The sequence below is a fragment of the Rattus norvegicus genome, chromosome 18 (assembly GCF_036323735.1).
Source record: "Rattus norvegicus strain BN/NHsdMcwi chromosome 18, GRCr8, whole genome shotgun sequence".
Taxonomy (NCBI): Eukaryota; Metazoa; Chordata; class Mammalia; order Rodentia; family Muridae; genus Rattus; species Rattus norvegicus.
The window spans coordinates 34233497-34255043 of NC_086036.1; the positions used below are offsets into that span (position 1 = coordinate 34233497).

General features: G+C 43.1%; 1 protein-coding gene across 1 annotated transcript; it reads right to left on the reverse strand.

The window, feature by feature from the left end:
• Positions 1–2237: 2237 nt before the first annotated feature.
• On the reverse strand, positions 2238–15643 carry Grxcr2 (glutaredoxin and cysteine rich domain containing 2). The gene is made up of 3 exons (NM_001191078.1): positions 15308–15643; positions 8061–8288; positions 2238–2839 (listed from the first exon to the last, which is right to left on the reverse strand). The coding sequence occupies exons 1-3, from the start codon at positions 15641–15643 to the stop codon at positions 2657–2659; spliced, it is 747 nt and encodes a 248-aa protein (NP_001178007.1). The 3' UTR covers positions 2238–2656.
• Positions 15644–21547: the final 5904 nt, after the last annotated feature.

Below are 21547 nucleotides of genomic sequence, written 5' to 3' on the forward strand. Positions count from 1 at the left end.
GTGCTGCCTGCAACCACACTGCCTTCTTGACCCCTCCCCTTCCTGTAACTGTTTCCTCAATGTCTACTCTTACCCGAAACTTCTGCTACGTCTCTACTCAAGGCACTTTTTATTTATTTTTATTTATTTATTTATTTATTTATTTGGGGAGACGTGGTCTCTCTGTGTAGTCCTTGCTGTCCTGGATGGAACTTGCTCCATAGACCAGGCTGGCCTTAAACTCACAGAAATCCACGTGTCTCTGCCTCCTGAGTGCTACAATTAAAGGTGTGTGCCACCACTACCTGCCACTGAAGACACTTTTCAATGCCACTGTCTGTAATCACGTCCAGCCCTCGGTCCTTTGCAGTGTTGTTGGTTTTTTTTTTTTAACATAAATTTCTCTCTTTCTAACATAATATACATTCTATGCATAGATGTATTGTATACGTGTACTTTTATCATTTATCTATATCATTTTATGTAACTGTGACTAGTGCTCATCTAAATTAGCATCTATACTCTCTTACCAAAATATAAGCTCTGGAGGAGCCACGATTTTTTTCTTTTTGCCTGCTTCTATAGCTTTGATGATCAATAGTTGGTTTGATTTTGGTTTTTGGCTTTTTAAAGAAGAAAGTTTGGTTTAGACTCATAGTTTTAGAAGTTTAAATTCATCCAGCAGTAAGATTTTATATATTTAATACCTTATTAAGAGGTCAGATGTCAAGTATTTCTATAACAATAATTAATATCTACCTGATGAACACAATTAGTGTAACCATTAATAGACATATTTATTGTGTGATTATTTAAGACATTTGCCACCCTTCAGAGCATGTGGGACAGGTGAGGGAATAACAACTGTGTGTGTGTTGTGTAGTGTGTGTTGTGTGTGTGTGTTTTGTGTGTGTGTGTGTGTGTAAGGAAAATGAGCCAACCCAGTTCACACCTCCTTTGAGCAGCCTCCCTAAACCCACCAAGAAAGTGGCTGAAGATATAATGCAGTGGTGAAATATGTGTTCAGATGTATTAGACCTTGGATTCAAGCCACAGCACCAAATGAAAGAAAAGAACCCACTAAGTGTAACAGGGTACCCTTCTTTTACTCCAGATATATTAATCCCATCCCAGTAAAGCTACATTACACTTTACCTGTTACAAGTGTGCTTCCACTAAAAGTGTAAGACCCAGAGAACACCAAAGGCCTAGGGTCTTTGAATTACACAAAGCCTCAAACACCTATGGTACTGCTTTGTAGGCGAATGGTCCCACCAGAGTAAAGTGCTTAAGGGTCTCTAACATCCCTCCTTCTTCCGCTATGTTGGGAATGCGGAAAGGTGAACAGCTGTAAGAAGTGAATAGAGGCAGTCCCACAGTCAGGCAGTCCCACAGTCCCACAGTCACACAGCAGTGCCAAGGGATCAGGTGAGCACTGGAGAGCCAGCAAGAGCATTGTGGCTTCAAAGAGTGTCCGAACCTTTTTATTAGAAATATTCCTATTGCCTGAATGCCCCCCACTGTTGATCTAACAGAGTAAGAAGAGAATAACAAGCCTTGAAGAATTACTAAGACATGAAGTCAGAATTATTCTCGATGCTAAGCAGCGAGTCTCGCTGAATAACAAACGCCGGTCTCGTTCTCGCTGAGTGTGGAGAGTGGGTGTTCAAGCTACAAAAGTTCATTTACAAACGTGCCTTTAAAACTCAATAGCTGTCTTTAAGAGGGAATAGTCACCCTTCACATGCTCATTCGTGGGCTGTAGAAACAATATCTAGCTACGAGACCTTTTGGTTCTTCTCTTTGAGAGTTGGCGTAGATAAGCCTGAAACACCTGCTGTCCTTCTAAAGAGCCGCTGGCTAGATCTTAGTCTTAAAATAGACCTGTCTGTTTGCTAATTGACTGTGGAGCTGGCAGAAATCTTATTACAGATAACGTGCTCGAGCACCAACCTTGTCCCAATGGCTTTGGCCTGGCTTATAACCTCGCCAGTTAGAGGCACACAGAAGCATTCTACCATGTGGGAGTGCAGCTCCCTGCCTGCCCAGTAAGTGCCAGAACCGTGCCACACAGGAGCAGCCTCACAGGAAGAAGGCCCTCTCAGCTTGTCCGTCTCTGGAATGAGCATCCCGTTTTGCTTGCAGAGGCCTGTGAGAGCATCCAGTGTTGACTACCCGCTTCCCTCTTCTGCTTCATTAGAAATTTCAATTTTACCAACGACAATTTCAGATGCGTTATAAGAAACAGGAATTTGGTTCATTGGAAATCTACTTCTTTATTCCTTTCTGACCGCATAATTTTGCAAAATAGCTCCCGGCCCAGAAAATGACTTCAACCTGCTGCCTGGAGTGTACATTTAGTTATTTGTTCGCTGGCACAAGGGGAAGACTGAGCTAAATCAAGTGAGATGCATGCACATGTTCCTGGAAGGATAATTTTGGAACCTGTTTCAAAGCAGGTTCTAATTCAAAAATGCCCCTGTTACTCAGGCACGCGTAGAGATGTTACCAACTTCACAAAATGTCATCAAATTATTTGAGATTCGCTAGTGGTAGGAGTGATTGCAGCTGCAGGAGGCTCCCTTTCTGAGAGAGGCAGGAGGGAGCAGGGTGGTTTATCAGGAGTAGCGTCATGAGAGAGTACGAGAAAGACACACAGGAGAGCCAGGGCTACAAGCTATGGGCTGCAAATTCGGCAAGGTTGCAGGCCGTTCTCGTTGCAGGCAGGGCACCGGAGGGCCCGATAGGACTCCTTGAATCTGTTAGCCAGCATTGAGAACTTGCTGCCGTGGCACAGAGAACAGGTGGCAATGCCGGACCCCTGGCAGTGGAGACAGTTATCCTCAGGGACCAACCCATCCTGCAAGAGACAAGTCAGACTTCAGTTAGACCAGTGAGTGGTTAATGTCCACCATTCTCTGGGAAATCAAAGCAGTACTGGGTCTTGGCAAAGCCTGGAGCAGAATTGGAGGAAATGTTTCCCACAAATGCTAATGAGGGAGATGGCCAGGACACAGGACAGCAATTTTATCAGACTTCTTAGATGAATGCTATCGAGTACATCTGCCATCACATCTGGCATTCTGCAACTTTCTGCTCTTAACCATTCTTGTTCCCATCTGACATGACTTTTTCTCCCTGACAAGTAGAGTAACAAGCCCGTGTGACGAACCTTAGCAGGCACTCAAGGAAAGCAGGTGCTTCCCTTCATATTGAGACACTATATGACAATATCAGACATACAGCCTGGAAGAAGGGAGGGGGCAGACTCTGATCCCTTGGGACTGAACACCAGAACCCATGGTCTTTATGACTGTACATATAGCCCTTGCTGTAGCTACCCAACGTCAGGTGCTCATGAAGGAATGGTGTCTGCAACTGGCAGGCTCAGCGAGTGAATGGATTAGCTCTGAGCTCTTGTAATACTTTATTCTCTTTAAGAACTGTGTTAGGCGTAATGATTAAAAGCCCTGGGCTGTGATGGACAAGAAGGCTCATGAAGTCTCACTCCTATCTGAGAAGTTTCTGGCAACTGATGGCTGCTGGAGAAAGGGGAGTCAGTTTTCTTCGGGGACTTGACCCTTGAAAGCCTTCCTGTGTTTCGGTATAGTCCTACACCCATGCACTTACCGGTGTTACTAAATCAACTCAGTGCTGTCTTCTTTAAGAGAGAAAGCATCTGAATCAGGGAGGGGAAATGGGTGAGTATGGAACTGGAAATGGGTGGAGAATGAAGAGTGGATTCTATCAAAACACTTTATGCATGGCTGGGCAAATACACACACATTTAATCCCAGCACTTAGGAGGCAAAGGCAGGCAGAGTTCAAGGCCAGTGTGGCATGCATAGCATGTTTCCGGCCAAACAGAGCTATATATAGTGAAACCCTGTCTCAAAAGGAAAAAAGCGTATTATATGTGTATATGACATTCTCAATAAAAAAAAGCTCTGGACTGTGGCATCAGCAGACGAGACTGGAAGCTAGTGTTTGGTGAGGACAGTACAGCTGGGGCCCTCTGCTTAGCCTCCCTGTTCTCTCTATGAAACAGGACTGGTAATGCCTACCCTCTGAGTTCTGCAATACTAAGTGAGGTATCACATGGAAATGCAGTCTCTCTCCTCCTATATAGCCTAAGCTCCCCATAGAAGTCACTTTCTTTCTTAGCTAAGTCTCCTGTTTCCAGAAAATGGCCCTCGACTATGTCTTGAGACAGACTGAAGTCTCTCACAGAAATCAACCATTTCACGCTCTTCAAAACCTGAATCTCCTGAGGAGTTGGCTGCAACCCAGACTGATGCCTGGTGAACCTCGTAATGAGCACTGTCCAGTTCACCTTCTAGACATCCTCTCACATCCATCTCAGGTTCTCCCGCACCCACTTTTCCAGCCCAGGTCCCAGCAATGCTGGCACAAATTCACCCATTCTTGTGAGATGCTCTTTCCAGTCAAAGCAGTCCAACTGAGTTTCCTATCATCCTGACCATCTCAGAAGAAGTAAAAAAAAATGAAACAACAGAGAAAACAGAAAGCTTGGAGAACCCTTTTAACCAACACTTGTCCTCCTGATAAATCCTGATGATACAGCACATACCCTTAGCAGATATAATTTTTTTTTTTACCTAAACAGTAGAGCTACTGATTCCACAGAGCCTACCTGAAAGCTTTCACAGAGCTTCAGGCCCTCATCCTGAGACATGTCTACACAGCCTGGCCAAATCATCTGTTTCCAGAGGTCAGCTGTTCAGCTGTCTCCTGACAGACTTACCCACAAATTCTCCCTTGCCAGGAGTCCCACCCATGGCTGCCCCCTGCCAGAAAGTCTTCTACTCCACTGAGCCTTCCTAAGACCCTGACAAGAAACAGAACCTTTCAATCCTTTTCCTACTCCCTTTATGACCAAGGAAAAGGGGCCATGCTCCCTGAAAACATGCAAGCTCTAAAGACAGCGACCAGCCCAAGACCAGATTGTGCAGAACAAAGTGCCTGTGATCATGACACTGGTACATGGACCTAAATTTGACTGTTGTCTCTAGTGACCTCTGGCAGGTTACTTGACTTCTCTTAGCCTCAGTTTCCCTGTCTGCAGAGTAAGACTGTTGGAATACAGTTGTGAATACTCCAAGGTGTCCACATGAGAATGAAATGAACTATTGTATGTACAAACAGAGAATGGTAGCTGAGCCTTATGAAATCGGTAGCTGCTGCTGCTGCTGCTGCTGCTGCTGCTGCTGCTGCTGCTGCTGCTGCTGCTGCTGCTGTTATCATCATCTTATCCTACTTTCTCAAAGATGAGGTCACAGGAAGCACTAAAGTGCCCAGAGGTTGGCGATTATAAACCCACCAAACACAGGGCCAGGGTCCTCCCTCTTGCACATGCCTCTGAGGCTCACCTCCATTACTCTTGGGCTTTGCTTTGAGAGTTGATAGAGGTTCAAGGTGGCCCCATTCTCGGCCTTGCCCCCACTCTTTCATCAGGCTCTCTCTTCCCAGTTCCACAGAGCAGAGCAAAGTGTCTCTTAGTCAGAAGGACTTCCTTGATGCTCTTTGACCCCTTCTTTTAGAATAGAACTTGTCTGGGCATTTATTGCATGAGGGATTGAACACACAAATATCAATTTAAAACAGAGTTTAAAGGGCAGACAAGGGAAGCACAACCTTTCCCATCAACCTTCTGCTACACACTGCCCTCATTTACAGCACTACAGAAAAAGAAGACCAGGATTCTTCCGAATTGAATCGAAAGGTAATTGTCACGTGGGGCCTGCTGTTGCTTTTTCTTTTAGACTTTGGGATTGACCTGCCCCTTCCTGTTTCTTTCTCTTCTGGGTGGAGAGGGGAGTTCCTCCAAGTTACAAGAGAGTAGAAGAAATAATGGAACTGAAGAAATCTAAAGAGGAAAGGTGGTGTTCACAAGGTCCTGGCTGTTTGCCTGCTGGCATGCATGCTAGGCTCTACATCTTTTAGATGATGATAAGAAACAGTGGGTTATTTCTTACCAGTTGACACTGGGTTTTAAATTCCAGTATGTTTTCCACACACAGCTAAACAATATTTACTGAGCATCAATTATATGACAGGGAGACCCTTGGACCTGGGAACTGCAATGTTGCACCCAGCGTGAACACAGCTTCTATCTCTGTGGAGATCAGATCCCGGTAGGCATGAACGAACATTCGGTCACATAAACTGAACATGAACGAACATAAACGGTCACAAAGGTGAAAGGAAAGTCGAGCTGTGAAGAGCTGTTTAAGACCCTGGTGGGTCTATTCTGAGGATGCTGTCCTCGTGGGAACTATCAAGACACTTCTGAAGGACAAAACTCCATTGAGAATTCAAGAGCTAAAGACGAGTGGATGGAAGACCTTGGAGACATTGCATGAAGAAGGGATCTGCTTCCATCAAGAGAGTGCAAAGTCCCTGTGAGAGATGGACTGGTGGGCAGTGGAGCAGGAGAGGGAGCAAAGGCCCAGTAAGAAATATGTACCAGATAAAGCCAGAGAGGCTAGCACTGATCAGGCAAGCCAGGGCTTTCTAAAATACTCTCTGTTGTTGTAACTTGGAGGAATTCTCCTCTCCACCCAGAAGAGAAAGAAATAGGAAGGTGCAAGTCACTCCCTGGGGCTCTCTAAAATAAAGAGATCTGGTCTTATCTCAAGCAGTGTAACACCACAGAATGCTTTGAGGGGTTGGAAGGCTTAAGAAAGGAATGACAGAAACAGAGAAGCTCATTTCAAAAGTATTAACATTCTGCTGTGAATCAGCCCAATGGGTAGATAGATGAGAAACATGCTCCAGGAGCCTTTTTCTGGAGTCTAAGAGGCCTATGTTCTAGTGGAAGGAATGCTAACAGGGGTTGACAGCAACAGAGATTCTTGTTTCAAAAGCATTTGCATCAGTCCAAAGGGTAGCTGGGAACCAAATTTCAGTAGCCTTTTAATAGAGTTGATGAGGCTTGTGTTCTGGCGAGGGAGGAAGAGAGAAGCTGGATTTTTAAGAGGTGATGTGGAGAGTTAGGCATCCATGCAAGGCAGAGAAATGAGAGAGAGTAGAAAGACTTGGTGCCTTAGCCTAAGGTCACCACTCAAATCTAAGCATGACCTTGTTCTCTTTACCTTCATCCTCAAAGGGCAGGGACATCACTTAGGTTCTCCAAAGCCCTTCTGTTTTCCAATCCATCATGGAGTAGTGGGGTGAGTCCCACAGAAACTAATTTTACATCTAAGGGACCCTGAAGCATGATGATCAGTGATGACAGCAGCATCTGACTCAATCATTCACTCTTAGTATATTGCAGAAAGTTGCAGTCCCCAGGTACCCGGGCTTGTGGGTTTACAAACGATATCAGTTTCAACTCAACCTAATCTTCTAATCGACACAAGACTTTACAGGATCTTCACTGGGTGTAGACTAAGTCCCAGGCCACTAATAGAGGCACAAGTGAACCCATAAGAAGGAGGCAGAGTTGGGGCCAGTGATGAAGCTCAGTGGGTAAAGTGCTGGCCTACCGTGCAGGAAGCCCTGGTTCAATGCCAGCATCATACAATCCCGGGTTAGTGGCACATAACTCACTATCTATTATATATCTATAATCCCAAAAACTCTGGGGAGTAGAGGCAAGAGATAGACGGTCAAGATCATCCTCAGCTACATAAGGGGTTTGAGGCCAACTTGAGCTATAGATCCTGTCTTGGACACATACACACATATATAAATAAATAAATAAATAAATAAATAAATAAATAAATAAACAAACAAACAAACAAACAAACAAACTAGAACAGATTCTTTCTTCATCTCTAAAACTCAGTATTCATTCTCACGGTAAAACCTAATATTCCTAATCACATGGGAAAGAGGTCATCCAAAAATTTAAAAATACATATTTAAAATATGAAATTAAGTCGCTTATGCCAATACTACGCCATTACAATCCAATGGATGTTAAAAATCCCCTCACACTTTAACAGATTTTATAAGTGTTGTTATTCAAAAGTGTTTAGAGAGGTGATGCAGGAGCAGAGCAATCTGCAGGCCATGGCTGCAGGGCCAGCCTGAGGGGAAGAGCAGCACAGACGCACCTGTGTGTGCTGACTGTGGAGAAATGTGCGGTCTGTCTCCGGCAGGGGGCTGCTGTTCTGCTCCCTGTCTCCATCATTTTCCCCTGTGATCATCAGAGACTCTTCTTCAGCCACCTCTTCCTTTTGGAGGATTTTCCTCATGAAGTCCCTTTTGTCCATCGGAGTTCGGATGATTTTCAGGTTGTTGGTGTAGATGATTATCTTCCCAAAGTCTATAATTGGCGGAGGCTAGAGAAACAGAGTAGCATCAGCCAGCACCAAACATTGCAGAACCTGCCTGATCCCCATACCCCACCTGATGCCCCATACCCCACCTGATGCCCCGTACCCCACCTGATGCCCCATACCCCACCTGATGCCCCATACCCCACCTGATGCCCTGTACCCCACCTGATGCCCCGTACCCACCTGATCCCCCATACCAAGAAATAACAGAAGGGCTTTGCACCTGTCAAAACTGTGATTCATCCCACCCCAAGGTTTCTTTCTAAAGAAGGTTCCAAGGTTCTTTCTAAAAGTAAGAAGGGTCTCTCCTTCTTGCTGAGGATAAGAACTAAGGAAGGCTGGACCACTAAGAGGGTAGGACTCTAAAAGTCCCTATTCCCACTATTCCCCAGGATAGTCAGTGAAGGCCTGGGCACAGGCGAAAGGACACTTTAGGACCATGCAAAGATTTCTCTATTTGTCTATGCATAGATAACATTAGCACTGCTTATTGAACACTATATATCAGGTGTCATGATAAGCATTTTACTGACATCCCTTCCCTACCAAACATCCCTATGAAGTAAATGCTATGACTTGCACTCTTTACAGGCAAAGACTAAGTCTCAATGGGGTCAAGTATCTCACTAAGGTTATCACTGACTCGAGAGCTGTGGCTGGGATTCAAACCGAAGATCTTTTTTAAAATTCTAGATTCATTCATTTTACTTTAAGTGTAACAGTGTTTTGCCTACACATATGTATGTACACCTCACATATGTTTGGTGCCTACAGAGATCAAATGAGGGCATTGAACACACCAGAACTGGAGTTCTGGATGGCCATGAGCATCACGTGGGCACTGGGAACCAAGCTTGGGCCCTCTGCAAAAGCAACCAGTGCTCTAACCGTTCAGCCAGTGCTCTTAACCATTCAGCCAGTGCTCTTAACCATTCAGCCAGTGTTCTTAACCATTCAGCCAGTGCTTTTAACCATTCAGCCAGTGCTCTTAACCATTCAGCAAGTGCTCTTAACCATTCAGCCAGTGCTCTTAACCATTCAGCCAGTGCTCTTAACCATTCAGCCAGTGCTCTTAACCATTCAGCAAGTGCTCTTAACCATTCACCCAGTGCTCTTAACCATTCACCCAGTGCTCTTAACCATTCAGCCAGTGCTCTTAACCATTCAGCAAGTGCTCTTAACCATTCAACCAGTGCTCTTAACCATTCAGCCAGTGCTCTTAACCATTCAGCCAGTGCTCTTAACCATTCAGTCAGTGCTCTTAACCATTCAGCCTTCTCTCCAGACACTAAAACACATGCAATTGCTTTCTTTCCTTCCTTTCTTTCTTCCTCTCTCTCTTTCTTTCCTTCCTTTCTTCCTTTCATTCTTCATTTCTCACTTTCTCTTTTTTACATGGTATCACTATGTAACCTTGGCTGGTCTGGAACTCATGATGTAAACCAGCAGACCTCAAACTCATTGAGATCCACCTGCGTCTGTTCTCAAAGGCTTGTATTAAAGGCACACACCATTCATGCCTGGCCCTCAAAAGCTAATATTTTTATACTGCACTATTCACAAGCATTCCTTTCCTCCCAAATAGATCTCAATATAAACCAAATATATATATATGTATATATATATTCAATGCATCAATAAATATACCTTGTCATTATCCATTTTTATTAGAATAATATGGAATGTTTTATGTCAGTGTACTTCTAAATGATCATTGTTATTATCTAATGTCTCATTCTATGGATTTACCATGTGTTAATGCTTTGCTTATGAAATAAATGGGCAATGCTATAGTTCACTAAAGAGGGAGATGGAAGGCAGGGCTGTAAGGTTGTAGTTCAGTGGCAGGGAGCTTGCCTAGCACATTTGAAACCTTGGGTTCAGAAAGCCCAGGAAGAAGAGGGGAAACAAGAAGGAGAAGAGGGAAGACGAAGATGAAGACAGAAGAAGAAGAAGAAGAAGAAGAAGAAGAAGAAGAAGGAGGAGGAGGAGGAGGAGGAGGAGGAGGAGGAGGAGGAGGAGGAGGAGGAGGAGGAGGAGAAGGAGGAGGAGAAGAAGAAGAAGAAGAAGAAGAAGAAGAAGAAGAAGAAGAAGAAGAAGAAGAAGAAGAAGAAGAGGAGGAGGAGGAGGAGGAGGAGGAGGAGGAGGAGAAGGAGGAGGAGGAGGAGGAGGAGGAGGAGAAAAGGAGTCTGAGAATCTGAGAATGCTGGAGAAGAAGGAGGATGATGAAGAGGAGGAGGAGGAGGAAGAAGAGGAAGAAGGGGGAAGGAGAAGGAGGAAGAGGAGGAAGAGGGAAAAATCAACCAGAAGAGGCAATATTCAGGTACCACTTGATCAGGAACACAGAGTTCTGCCAAGTTACACATCTTGGATGCAAACAGCCTTGGATTCCAGTTCTGACATCCACTAGTTACAAGATAGAGGGCAATCACAAACTCTGATGAACTCTATTTTGATCATCTGTATACGTCTTGAGATCTAGCTGGTAGGCATTCCCACAGACAAGCTAGTTCCTTAAATGCAAAATTTCAGTGTACTACCACACTAGTAGTACGTAGATATGCTGAAACTCCTGGATCCTGCCACACATTACTCAGGTGGGGAGCTTCCAACATTGTCAAATTCAGTAGTATAAGGGTTAATGCTAGCTGTGTAGTGGTGGCAAATGCCTTCAATCCCAGCACTTTGGAGGCAGAGGCAGGTGGATCTCTGTGAGTTCAAGGCTAGCCTGATCTACAGAGGGAGTTCCAGAACAGGGCTACACAGAAAGATCCTGCCTCATGCCTCCCTAAATAGGGATTAATACTTAAGACACCAAGTTCCAGGGCCCTTCCGCAGCTCTCTTGGGCTTAGCAATACCCACATGGTTACATACTTTGACGCTAGTACCTCAGGATAACGGCGTCTTCTCAGAACGGAAGGTGGTATGAAACATACAGAAAAAAGAGCGATTTGCAGACGCTCGTGGTGATTTGCAAACGTAAATGTCGTCACTGTTGTTATTAAAACTTTTTGGTAGTGTACATCAACTCAAGCTTTACAACAAAATACCTCAGCATAAAATATGTTTCTTGATTCTAGAACTGGATAACCACAGTCTACTTAGATGATGCCCCACTCTAATATTTAAAGTATTCAGTCAGAATCTAGCGTGAGCAAGAATTCAACGTTCAGACTGCTGTAAACAGCCATGGGGGTTTCAATGAATACTTGAGCCCAGGCTTCCTGTCTGGCCCTCTTTCCTCCCTCTTCAGGCGATCCTGTAGCAGATTCCATTTCCTTTTGTTTTATGCACACTGGATTCCCATTTCGCACTCTGGACTATCAGTTTCTGACATCAGGAGATAAGGATGGTGGTACTTTTGGAAGGTTCTGTTTCTACTTCCTGTAATAGCCAAAAGGTTCAGTTACTAGGAAGCCTCCACTGTCCAGGACTCTTGGTTTCTTCTCTTGGAAGACTCAACTTTCAGTAAGCTCAAAGAATGAGTGATCACCAGCCTCAACTCCCTGCCCCCAAACCAGTCAATATCTAAGATATCAGTCAATATCTAAAGTAGTAAATACTTTTACTCCAAAGATGGACGGTCAAAGCCATTCTGCATGTGTGCTTGGTTTTAGTCCACGTGCCAGCCAGATTCTCCCTTGTGTCTGAGCAAACTCTCTGGACATAGCTAAAGTTTACATGGTCTGGTTACATCTAACTGCCTGCAAGGAAAAATCCTCTCTTGTATTATAGAGGACTGAATGGAGCCAAGAATCTTTTAGCTTCTTGTGAACAGTCAAAATGGCAGCTTATGTGGGAAAGTATCTGAAAATATTCTGGTTTCTGTAGCCACATACCTAGAGACACTTATCCAGACACAGAGTAGCCTTGTTAGGTACTAGAAATTTAATGGGCTTTGGAGTCAGCGAAATCCTATCTATTATTATTATTATTATTATTATTATTATTATTATTATTATTATTTTACTGTTGTCTACTATTATTGTGGGGTTTTTTTATTTTTTGTGACAAGGTTTCTATGTACTTCTGGCTGTTCTAGAACTCATTCTGTAGATCAGACTGGCCTAGAACTCAGAGATCCACCTGACTCTGCCCTACTCCGGCCCCTGCCCCAACACCCAAGTCCTGGAAGTAAAGGTGTATGCCACTACAGCCCAGCTCCAATTCAAATTTTATTCCAATGTTACTTGACAACTATGCTAGACGGACACATTATTTTATCCCTGTAAATGTCCGTTTTCCCAACATGAAAAATTCTTTCTCATTGAAATTATGAGATCACTTAATACAAGTATATATTGGATGTTCAGTAAGTGTTATCTCCCTTCCTTTCCCTGTTCAGTTTCACAAGCCCTACACATTCAGTAGGTTTTGGTTCCTTGGCACACTTTTAAATCTAGTATCACCTTTTGTGCCTGCCACATAAAATAAAAGACTAAACACTTCCTTAAACTGTGTTCACCTCTGCAGTCATGGGTACCACCTGCTAACCATTCAGGATGCCACGCACATGGCAGGCATTATCAACCCTAACCATCTATGGCCCTCCTAAGAAGACTTGTGTTATTCTCAGACGAAGATGATGACATTGAGGTTCAACAAAGTTACATACTTTGTCCAAACTCCCACAGGAGTGGATAGAACTGGACATTGACAGGTATCAGAGCCCATGGTTTGTTTTTATTATTCAATTAAGAGTATGATACACATAAAATGCAATTTACTCTTTTAACCATTTATAAGTGTAGAGCTCCCTGATATTCACATTGTACAATATTTCTCTCTAAAACTTCATCTTCCCAAAGTGAGATGCTGAGTCCAGAAACAGTAACAACTTCTTCTCTACCCCTAGCCTGACAACCGCCATATTCCTTTCGTCTCTATTGATTTGAACAGTCTAAGTTCACTGAGCAGCTGCAATGGTACAGGTTTGCCTCCTTATGCATGGCTTATTTCATTTAGCCTAATGTGTTCAAGCTTCATCCATGCAGAAGTATGTCAAATTTCCCTAAGATATCAGAATATCCCGTTATGTGCATGTACTACTTCTGCCCAGTCATTCAGCAACTGCCGAACAGTCAAGCTGCTTCCACCTCTAACTGATTGAGAATTTCTGTGAATAGTGGCGTATAAATACTTGGCTAAGCTCCAAACTCTTAAGTGAATCACTGCACCCAACTACGGCCTATGGCACTATTATAGACAGCATTCATGAAGGGTTAATTTTCAGCTCCACCTGCTAGTAGGGATCATTAACTCCAGCTCTGGTTTCCTTATTTTGCATGAATAACATTGTGAATTGTTTCACCATGTGTGCCGCACACATCCATGCAGGTCCCTGTCACACTCATAGCAAAACTAGGCTCTGGCAGTTGATAAAACAACAGAGAAAACAGGATATAATGAGGCAAACAGGAGTCCCAGCTTCAGCATGGCATCTGGAATACTGTGCTGTAGCGTGGTCTTGTACATCTATGTCAAATCATTCTAACATGTGCCAAAGTTGGCGTGTGAGTTATGAAGTAGCTTAAATCATCTATCATGGCTTGTTTGCATTATGTGTTCGTTGGTTCTCAACTTCCAACTAAGATACAGCTACAAAGCACTATTGTAAGCACAATGCATTGCTGAGTACCTAGGCCATGAATAAATGGCTAATATTACCGCCATCATCAATGTCATCATTACTATGTAATGATATTCTTTGTTAAAAGGGGATGTTCCATAGAGATTAAAGTAAGGGAAACTAGAGGGTCCAGATTCCCAGTCTGACTCAGCTCCTTAGGTCCCTATAATGATGTGTGGGCCCTTTATCAACTGTGCACATAAATTTCCTCATTTACAAAGTAGAAACAAGATCATATCTGTCTTTCTCCTTGAGAGTTTGGTAAGGAAAAGAACATGACGTGGACGTAGAAGATAATCCATGAGGGGTCCGTATAACACCTAAGGCATTCCATCAGTATAAGGGATTATTCACTCTCAACTTCTCAATACAAACATGAAACCTGGTACTAGTTTTGGTAATACTAGATATGCCTACGATTATCCTTTTGCCAACCACAAAACACTTACCTGCCACGTCCATTTTTCTCAGGAAACTAACAAAAAAAAAAGATTTAAAACAATTATCTGAATAAAACCCTTCATAGATGAGGACATACTGTGGTATAGTTACCATTAATAACTTAGATACATTACATAATTACATGGCCTCTTTAAAAGAAATAACATTTATACTTCCACAACCATAGTGCATGACCAGGCCCTAAGATTCTGGAAATCAGTGAGCACTTCCCAGGTTGTTTTAGCTCAAAATAGAAATCCTGCATGGACTTTTGATTATCTGTGGTGCCAGAGGAGCTAAGGAAACCTGCAGGGAGAGCATGTGCCATTGAACTATTAGTTCAAACTTCTTCCCTAAGCAACACTACCTCCGTTTGATTTGCTTTTCACTATTTCTTCCGAGGACCCCAGCTACACAGCATTCGTATTAATGAGCGTTGGGAAGGCAAAACTAAATAAATAGACTAACAATTTAAAAAGGCAGGCAGTAGGAAAGTGATAAGGAGAAAAAAACAAGACATGGATAAACTACAGCTGAGTAATTGGCTGGAGCAAAACGGGCGCCTTCCAATATTCAATTCTTTCAGGAAACGAAATGACCTACTGCTGCATAATTCCATAAAACGGCAGCTGAGCAACCCGAAAACCATTGCGCCTCTATTTAATTTACACACTGAGGAAACTCAGCCAAAGACCCAATTACTGTGTATTACCCTGGATGGAATCTGAATGCCGTTTATGCTTATTGCGCTTTCCAATGGGTAGTCAACTCGCGTGTTATTTTTATCCGAGAAATATTATTCTAATAACGGCTCCCCATTTGACGCACCTAAAGCTCTGGCCGGTGGCTGAACGTGAGCAAGAGACACATCTGAAGCACTTCGGCATTTATCTAGACATATTCCAAGGAGGGAGCCTAACCTAGAAGGTCATAACCTCACACAATACCAACCTTATGGTCATTCGCCTTATAGTCGTTGAACAGGGGCTGGCTGCCGGCCAGAGTGTAGGCGCTGCTGTCTCTGAACACGCTGATTCTCTGAGCAGTCAGCTTGGGGGAGTACAGCTGGGGCTTGGGGACTTCCCCGGACCCATAGACACCATCCATTGGCTCAAGGGCCTCCTGGAGAAAACTGTGAGGATATTCTTCTTTGGGTGATTCTAATTCTTGCCCGTCCTCAAAAACCTGCTTCAACACTCGGCCACTGTAGGAAGAGGAGATTTTAAACCGTACTTTTCTGGGTTTGTCGTCGCTCTTCTGATTCAGTTTCTTCTCGGAGTTCTCCATCAGCAGAAAGTTCACACTCAAGTTTCCAGGCCTCCAAGTAGCCAGTGGAATCAGGCTCTGAGAAAAAGGCATCTTATTTTCTCTCCCCCTGCATATGATTAATTCAAATAGGTTCTGGAGAATGCTCAATTACAGCAACTGACACCCACACATTAAATATTGATAGACCTCATGGAAACGCAGGTGATCATGGCTATGTGAGTGGATGGAATGGAGGAGAAGATGAGTTCTCTGCCTGGTCTTACGCATACACCTAACTTCACCCTAACTCTGGGGATGAATACATTTATTACAATGATTGAGGACCAACTCGGTAAAATTGGACATTTGATCAATTAGCAATTACCTTGTTATCGTTACCAAAAGTAACTATAATCTAACAAGGAGACTCAAATACATGCCCACGTGACTCTAAAAGCACATGTGGTGGCTGACAGCCATCTTAAGTGCAGTTCCCGGAACTTTGATGCACTCTTCTGGCCTCCACAGGCACTGCACACATGTGCCACAGAAGCAAAATACTCAGAGCACTTAAGATAAAAAGGAAGTCCTCATTTGCAACTGTATCAATAGCTCCTACAGCCTAGTAAACTTAACAAATTCCCATCTCTGAGGTAGTAATTGTGAGGAATATCGGAGAAGCCTGAAGTGTGGGTTCTCCAAACAGATCTACAAGTCTATAGAAAACAGACCTACCTGCCCCATGTGAAATGGCAACCTCGTGCTTAGCGGGTAAAGTGTCCACTGATGGGTCCCCCATGGCTATTCTAGAAATGGAGTACTCTCTGAGATGAGAATACAAGACGGATTGGAAAAGCAGGGTCTGTGAGTTGGGCCTATGGGTCTGGTTTAAGTCTGAAGAGCTGGGACGCTTTACTCACTTGTACAAGCTGAGGTTTCATGCTTCTCAGCCACTTCTATGCTCTCTCTCTCTCTCTCTCTCTCTCTCTCTCTCTCTCTCTCTCTCATACATTATATAATCCTAAACATAATCTGTTAAGTCCATATAATGCTACTAAATCACGACTTCAGATCTGGCTGTTTGGTACTGGACAATCAACTGGTGTGCTTTACCCCGGGGAAGACCATCTCTCCTGTTCCCAGTTTTCCTCAGTTACCTATAGTTCCTTGTTCAGATCACACTTATGGGTGAGATTTCAGAGTGTAACTTTTGATATTCCTAAGAGACACAACCTCACAGCAAACTCTCTGACCCTCTCTTCCCCGTTATTTCCCGAGCCTTAGGTGTAGAGGTGACTTAAGGGTGGGAAGGTTTGGTTTGGGTTTATAATTCTAGTCCATCAGAACATAGAAGCCATGTTGGAATGGCTTAGTCCAGAGCAGCAAGGCTGTGGTGGCAGTAGCTGTCCATATGGAAATGAAGAGGAAGCAGACAGTTGCCAGAACTAGAAACCTTCCACTAGTGATAGTGACTTACTTCCACCAGCCTTGTCTTACCTCCTAAAAGTTCCACCAGACTCCCAAAACAGCACCTGTAACCAGGTAACAAGTGTAATTGTTGTTGTAAAAATATAAAAATAAAAAAGAGTATTGTTGGTCTTTTACCCGCCTAGGTCCACACCGCGGTGTCCCAAGATATCTGCTAGATATCTTGGCGGAAACACATCCCAGCCGCACACTTTCCTACACTCAAACCCTCAAATAAAAGAACACACAACACAATAATCTTGACTGTAGCTCTCTGTCTGGGGTTTGGGGCAGGGAGCCTCTCTGCAGTTCTCCATAGACCCCTCAGACCCAATCAACTTTAAATCCACCAGTACTCCTGCCTAGATCTCTACCAGAGCCCAATTCTGGGGTGAAAGGGAAGTAAACTTTTATCTCAGGTTAGTTGGGTTCTAATGGATAGGTTGGGCGCCAATTTGTTACAGTAACTTCTCCAACCTGAATGGGCCTGCACAAAGAAAACACAACTCAATTAATATGAATACAAGCTAGCGCCTAGATTGGGCAGATCCACAATCCTATTCCCAGCTCTCAAATCCCTCATCACTTGCACCTTTTCTATGCCATGTCTCCAGCTTCTCCTTCTCTGACGACTCCCTCTTCTCCCCCTCTTCCTCTCTCTCCACTTCTCTTCCCCCTGCCCAAATCACTCTTGCCTTTATTTTACAAATTAAATGAGAGTTTCTGATAAGGTCACCTGAGTCCTGAGTACTTGACTAGGCAGCCCTCCTTGCGGGAGTGGAATTAGCATCAAAATAGAGAGAACTCCTAGGCAAACCACAACCTGTAATTGCTTCAAGAACTAGGTGGGAGAACAGAACAAGAGAGGGAGAGGGAGAGGGAGAGGGAGGGGGAGGGGGAAAAGGAGGGGAGGGGAGAGGGAGGGGGAGAGGAAGAGGGAGGGGGAGACTTTTTTCATCCTGGCATTAGAAGACATATTCCTCACTTGGACGCTGGCCCAGATGTACAACAAATTGCAGGAGTCCAGGATCATAATTTTTCATCCTCTGGGAAAGCTTGGTGGACCCCAAGTCTGCATCAGTCCTGTTTGCATCCTCCGATGTATAGAGAGATATTAATGGGCATGTACATCACACTCTGGAGACCCCTAATAAACTACCATTTCCTTATGTCCTGTATTTGTAAGTGACCAGTAGCCAGTCTCGGTCAAGTCAAACCAGTGACCTGATCTCCCTAGCTACCTCACAACCAAGCATGTCCAAATGCTCCACAATGGCCAACATTAACAAGGACAACCTTCCAGAAACAAGGATTTCAATCAGCTCAAAACCCGAAATCAGTTTTCTAAGTAATATTTGTCCGGGACTTTTTTCTCACCCTTTCTCGGCAGGCTTATGAACTTTCAGTGAGTCACAGCAAAGGTGTAGAGAGTTTGGAAATGAACAAGCTCACTTGACAAGTTTTAGATGTTTGTGTTTTCAGAATGACTGCAACTCATACACTTCCAGAAGAATAAACCAAAGGCTTGAAAACAACCTTGGCAGCATTATCGAAAATCTTAAAAATGTTCCTACCCTTGAGTCTTACTAAGGAAGAAAATAACTGCCTATATCAGAAGAAATCATGTCAAAACGCTAATATCCGCCTCTAGGCAGAGGATGCGGAACACTTTTTTCTTTCCCAGTTTTATTATATTTTACATGCCAATGATAAACTCGCCTTACTGTGATAATCAGGCAGAAAATAAATTCTAAAAATCCATTCCTTTCAGCCTAATAATTTCTCCTGAGGAAATAATTTTCAAAGGAGAGAAATATTTATCTAGGTAAAGATATTCTCCATGACACTACTTATACCCAGAAAAAAAAAAACCTTAAATTTTCAACAGTAAGAATTTCACAATATGAAAGACCATGCAATTCATTTTAGAAATTTATAAAAAGTTTGAAATAATATGGAAAATATTTTTGTTAAAAATTAAGTTGGAAAATATGGCTAAGTTTTATTCTGTAGTGAATAATTTACTATAGAAATTTGTAGGAAAGAAAAGAGTGGATACATTAAAATGCTAGTAGTTCTACCTAAAAGGGAGATCAGTGAAGATCTTTTTTCTCTTTCTTTTTTGACACTTTACTGTATTTCTCTAAAATTCCTGGGGTAAACAAGTGCTGGTTTAATATTAGAAGTGCTTCATATTTTAAAAATACAGATGCAATTGACAGAAGGAAACTGATTCACTCACAGTCGACATTCTGCCATTTTTCTCCTGCTTGAATTCAAACTAGACAGAGAGCACAAAAGGTTGTTTTGCTTTAACATCTCCAGCTTTATTAACACACAGTCGATCAAAAGAAATGTATATATTTGCAGTATGCAGTATTATGCTTGAGTATATGTGTCCTATGCAAAATGTCCAAGCAAATTAATATAATCATCACCTTATATTATATCTATAGCAAGAATGCTTATGACTGGTTCCCTTAGCATTTTATTTTTCTGCTTACCATTTATTTATTTATTTATTTATTTAGTTAGTTAGTTATTTTTACTTATCCACTTTATATCCCACCCACTGTCTCCCTTCCAGTTCCCCCTCCCACAATTCTCTCCCCCTTTCTCCTCCCCTTCTCCTCTGAGACTGATACATCAAGTCTCTACAAGGCTGGGCGAATCCTCTTACCTTGAGGCCAGACAAAGCAGCCCAGCTAGAAAACATCCCACATACAGACAACAGCTTTTAAGATATATGCAGCTTAGTCTTCATGTGCGTCCTGAACAACTAGAGTGTGGATGGGGATTGGGGGTGGGGGTATCTCAAACCCTGCTTATAGTCATGTGGGAGCAGAATAGAAAGAAGGGTAAGTTCACAAAGTCAGAGAGATAGCTTGCTAAGTAAAATACTTACTCTGCAAGCATGAAGACCTGAGTTCAGTTCCCACAAGCCACATTCAAAAAGATGAGCATCATGGAGCACATTCGAATTCCTATTCTTGGGGAAGCAAAGATGGGAAGACCCCTGGAGCTCTCTGGCCATGCAGCCTAACCTACTTAGTAGACTCCAGATCAATGAGAGACTCTGAGGAACGACACCCATAGTTGATCTCTGGCTTCCACACAGATGCACACACACATACACACACACACACACACACACACACACACACACACACAGAGGTGGGAGAGATGGACAGGCAGGCAGGCAGAGACATAAATATAGACACAGAGAGAGACAGACAGAGAGACAGAGAGAATAAGCCCACCTCTGAGGTAGTCTAGACCTAAGTCCTTCTTATGTACAAGCCTAGCTCTTGGTTTACAAGAGTGACGGGGCATAGAAGAACTTGTTAAATGACCGAAGAGGAAGCAGCACACAAAGCAAAGCCGCTCTGTGGGACACCTACAAACACTAGTCTCATCCAAGGGTTATTAGATCAGGAAAATCGCATTCCATCTCCACAAAGAGTAAATTGCTATAACTAAACACAATATATGAGCTTTGACTGTTTCCTTGGGAAATCTGTCTGTGGAACGGGTACCAGGTGCAAGTACAGATATTGTTCATGTTCTCAGGCAAGGTAATACCATGTGATCGTGTGAGGCAATGTCCTTTATGTAAGAGATACATGCTTAAATATTTAAGACGATGTGCTGTGATGTCTGCAACTTAATATGGAAAAACTAACCCTGCAATATAGGTACATGCATATTTAAATATATTTGCATATAGGATTCAAGGATAGAGAAATACTGATAATTCCAGGTAGCTGGTTGTTATACTATTGCTCCAGATTTTTACACTTGAAATTTTTCTACTAAAAATGAGACAGAAATTATGCTTTCAACAAAACGAATTCACAGGTAGGGAGGTTTGCCTCTGTGCATTTTGATTTAGATCCAAATCCTTTTAGAAACAGTATCTTTATCCTATCCTGTCTGATGTCATTTACTGAGCCTTGTTTTATGTGTATTTGGGGATTTAGGAGATTATATCAGATATGTGTCTTGGTGAAAGAAATGTACAATTATTGCAAACTGAGTCTGAACGTTATCCTTTAGTGATCTTTCCACAGCTATCCTTTCTAATCAGGGTAGGGCTTCTAAATTAATTATGTCCTTTTAACCTACTCATAAGCTACTGTTCTCTCTCTCTCTCTCTCTCTCTCTCTCTCTCTCTCTCTCTCTCTCTCTCTCTCTCTCCCTCCCCTGCCCCCACGAGTGATCCTTCAAGAGACTGAGCCCCTGGGTCTTTTCAGAGTCACTTCCAAGGTTGCCTGAGCTCTCTCAGAAAGGGATGTGAGTGACTTGGTACAGCCTGATGACCTGTGCCCCATCTCCATTTTCACAGGAAAATCTAAGGAGGAGTCCATCTGAAATGCTGGACTTGGGTGGGGGATCACACTACTTAGAGGGGGAAACTTTTCCCTGCGCCATTTTTTACCAACCCATATACTTGACTGTTTTTGGGGGGAGGGTGAT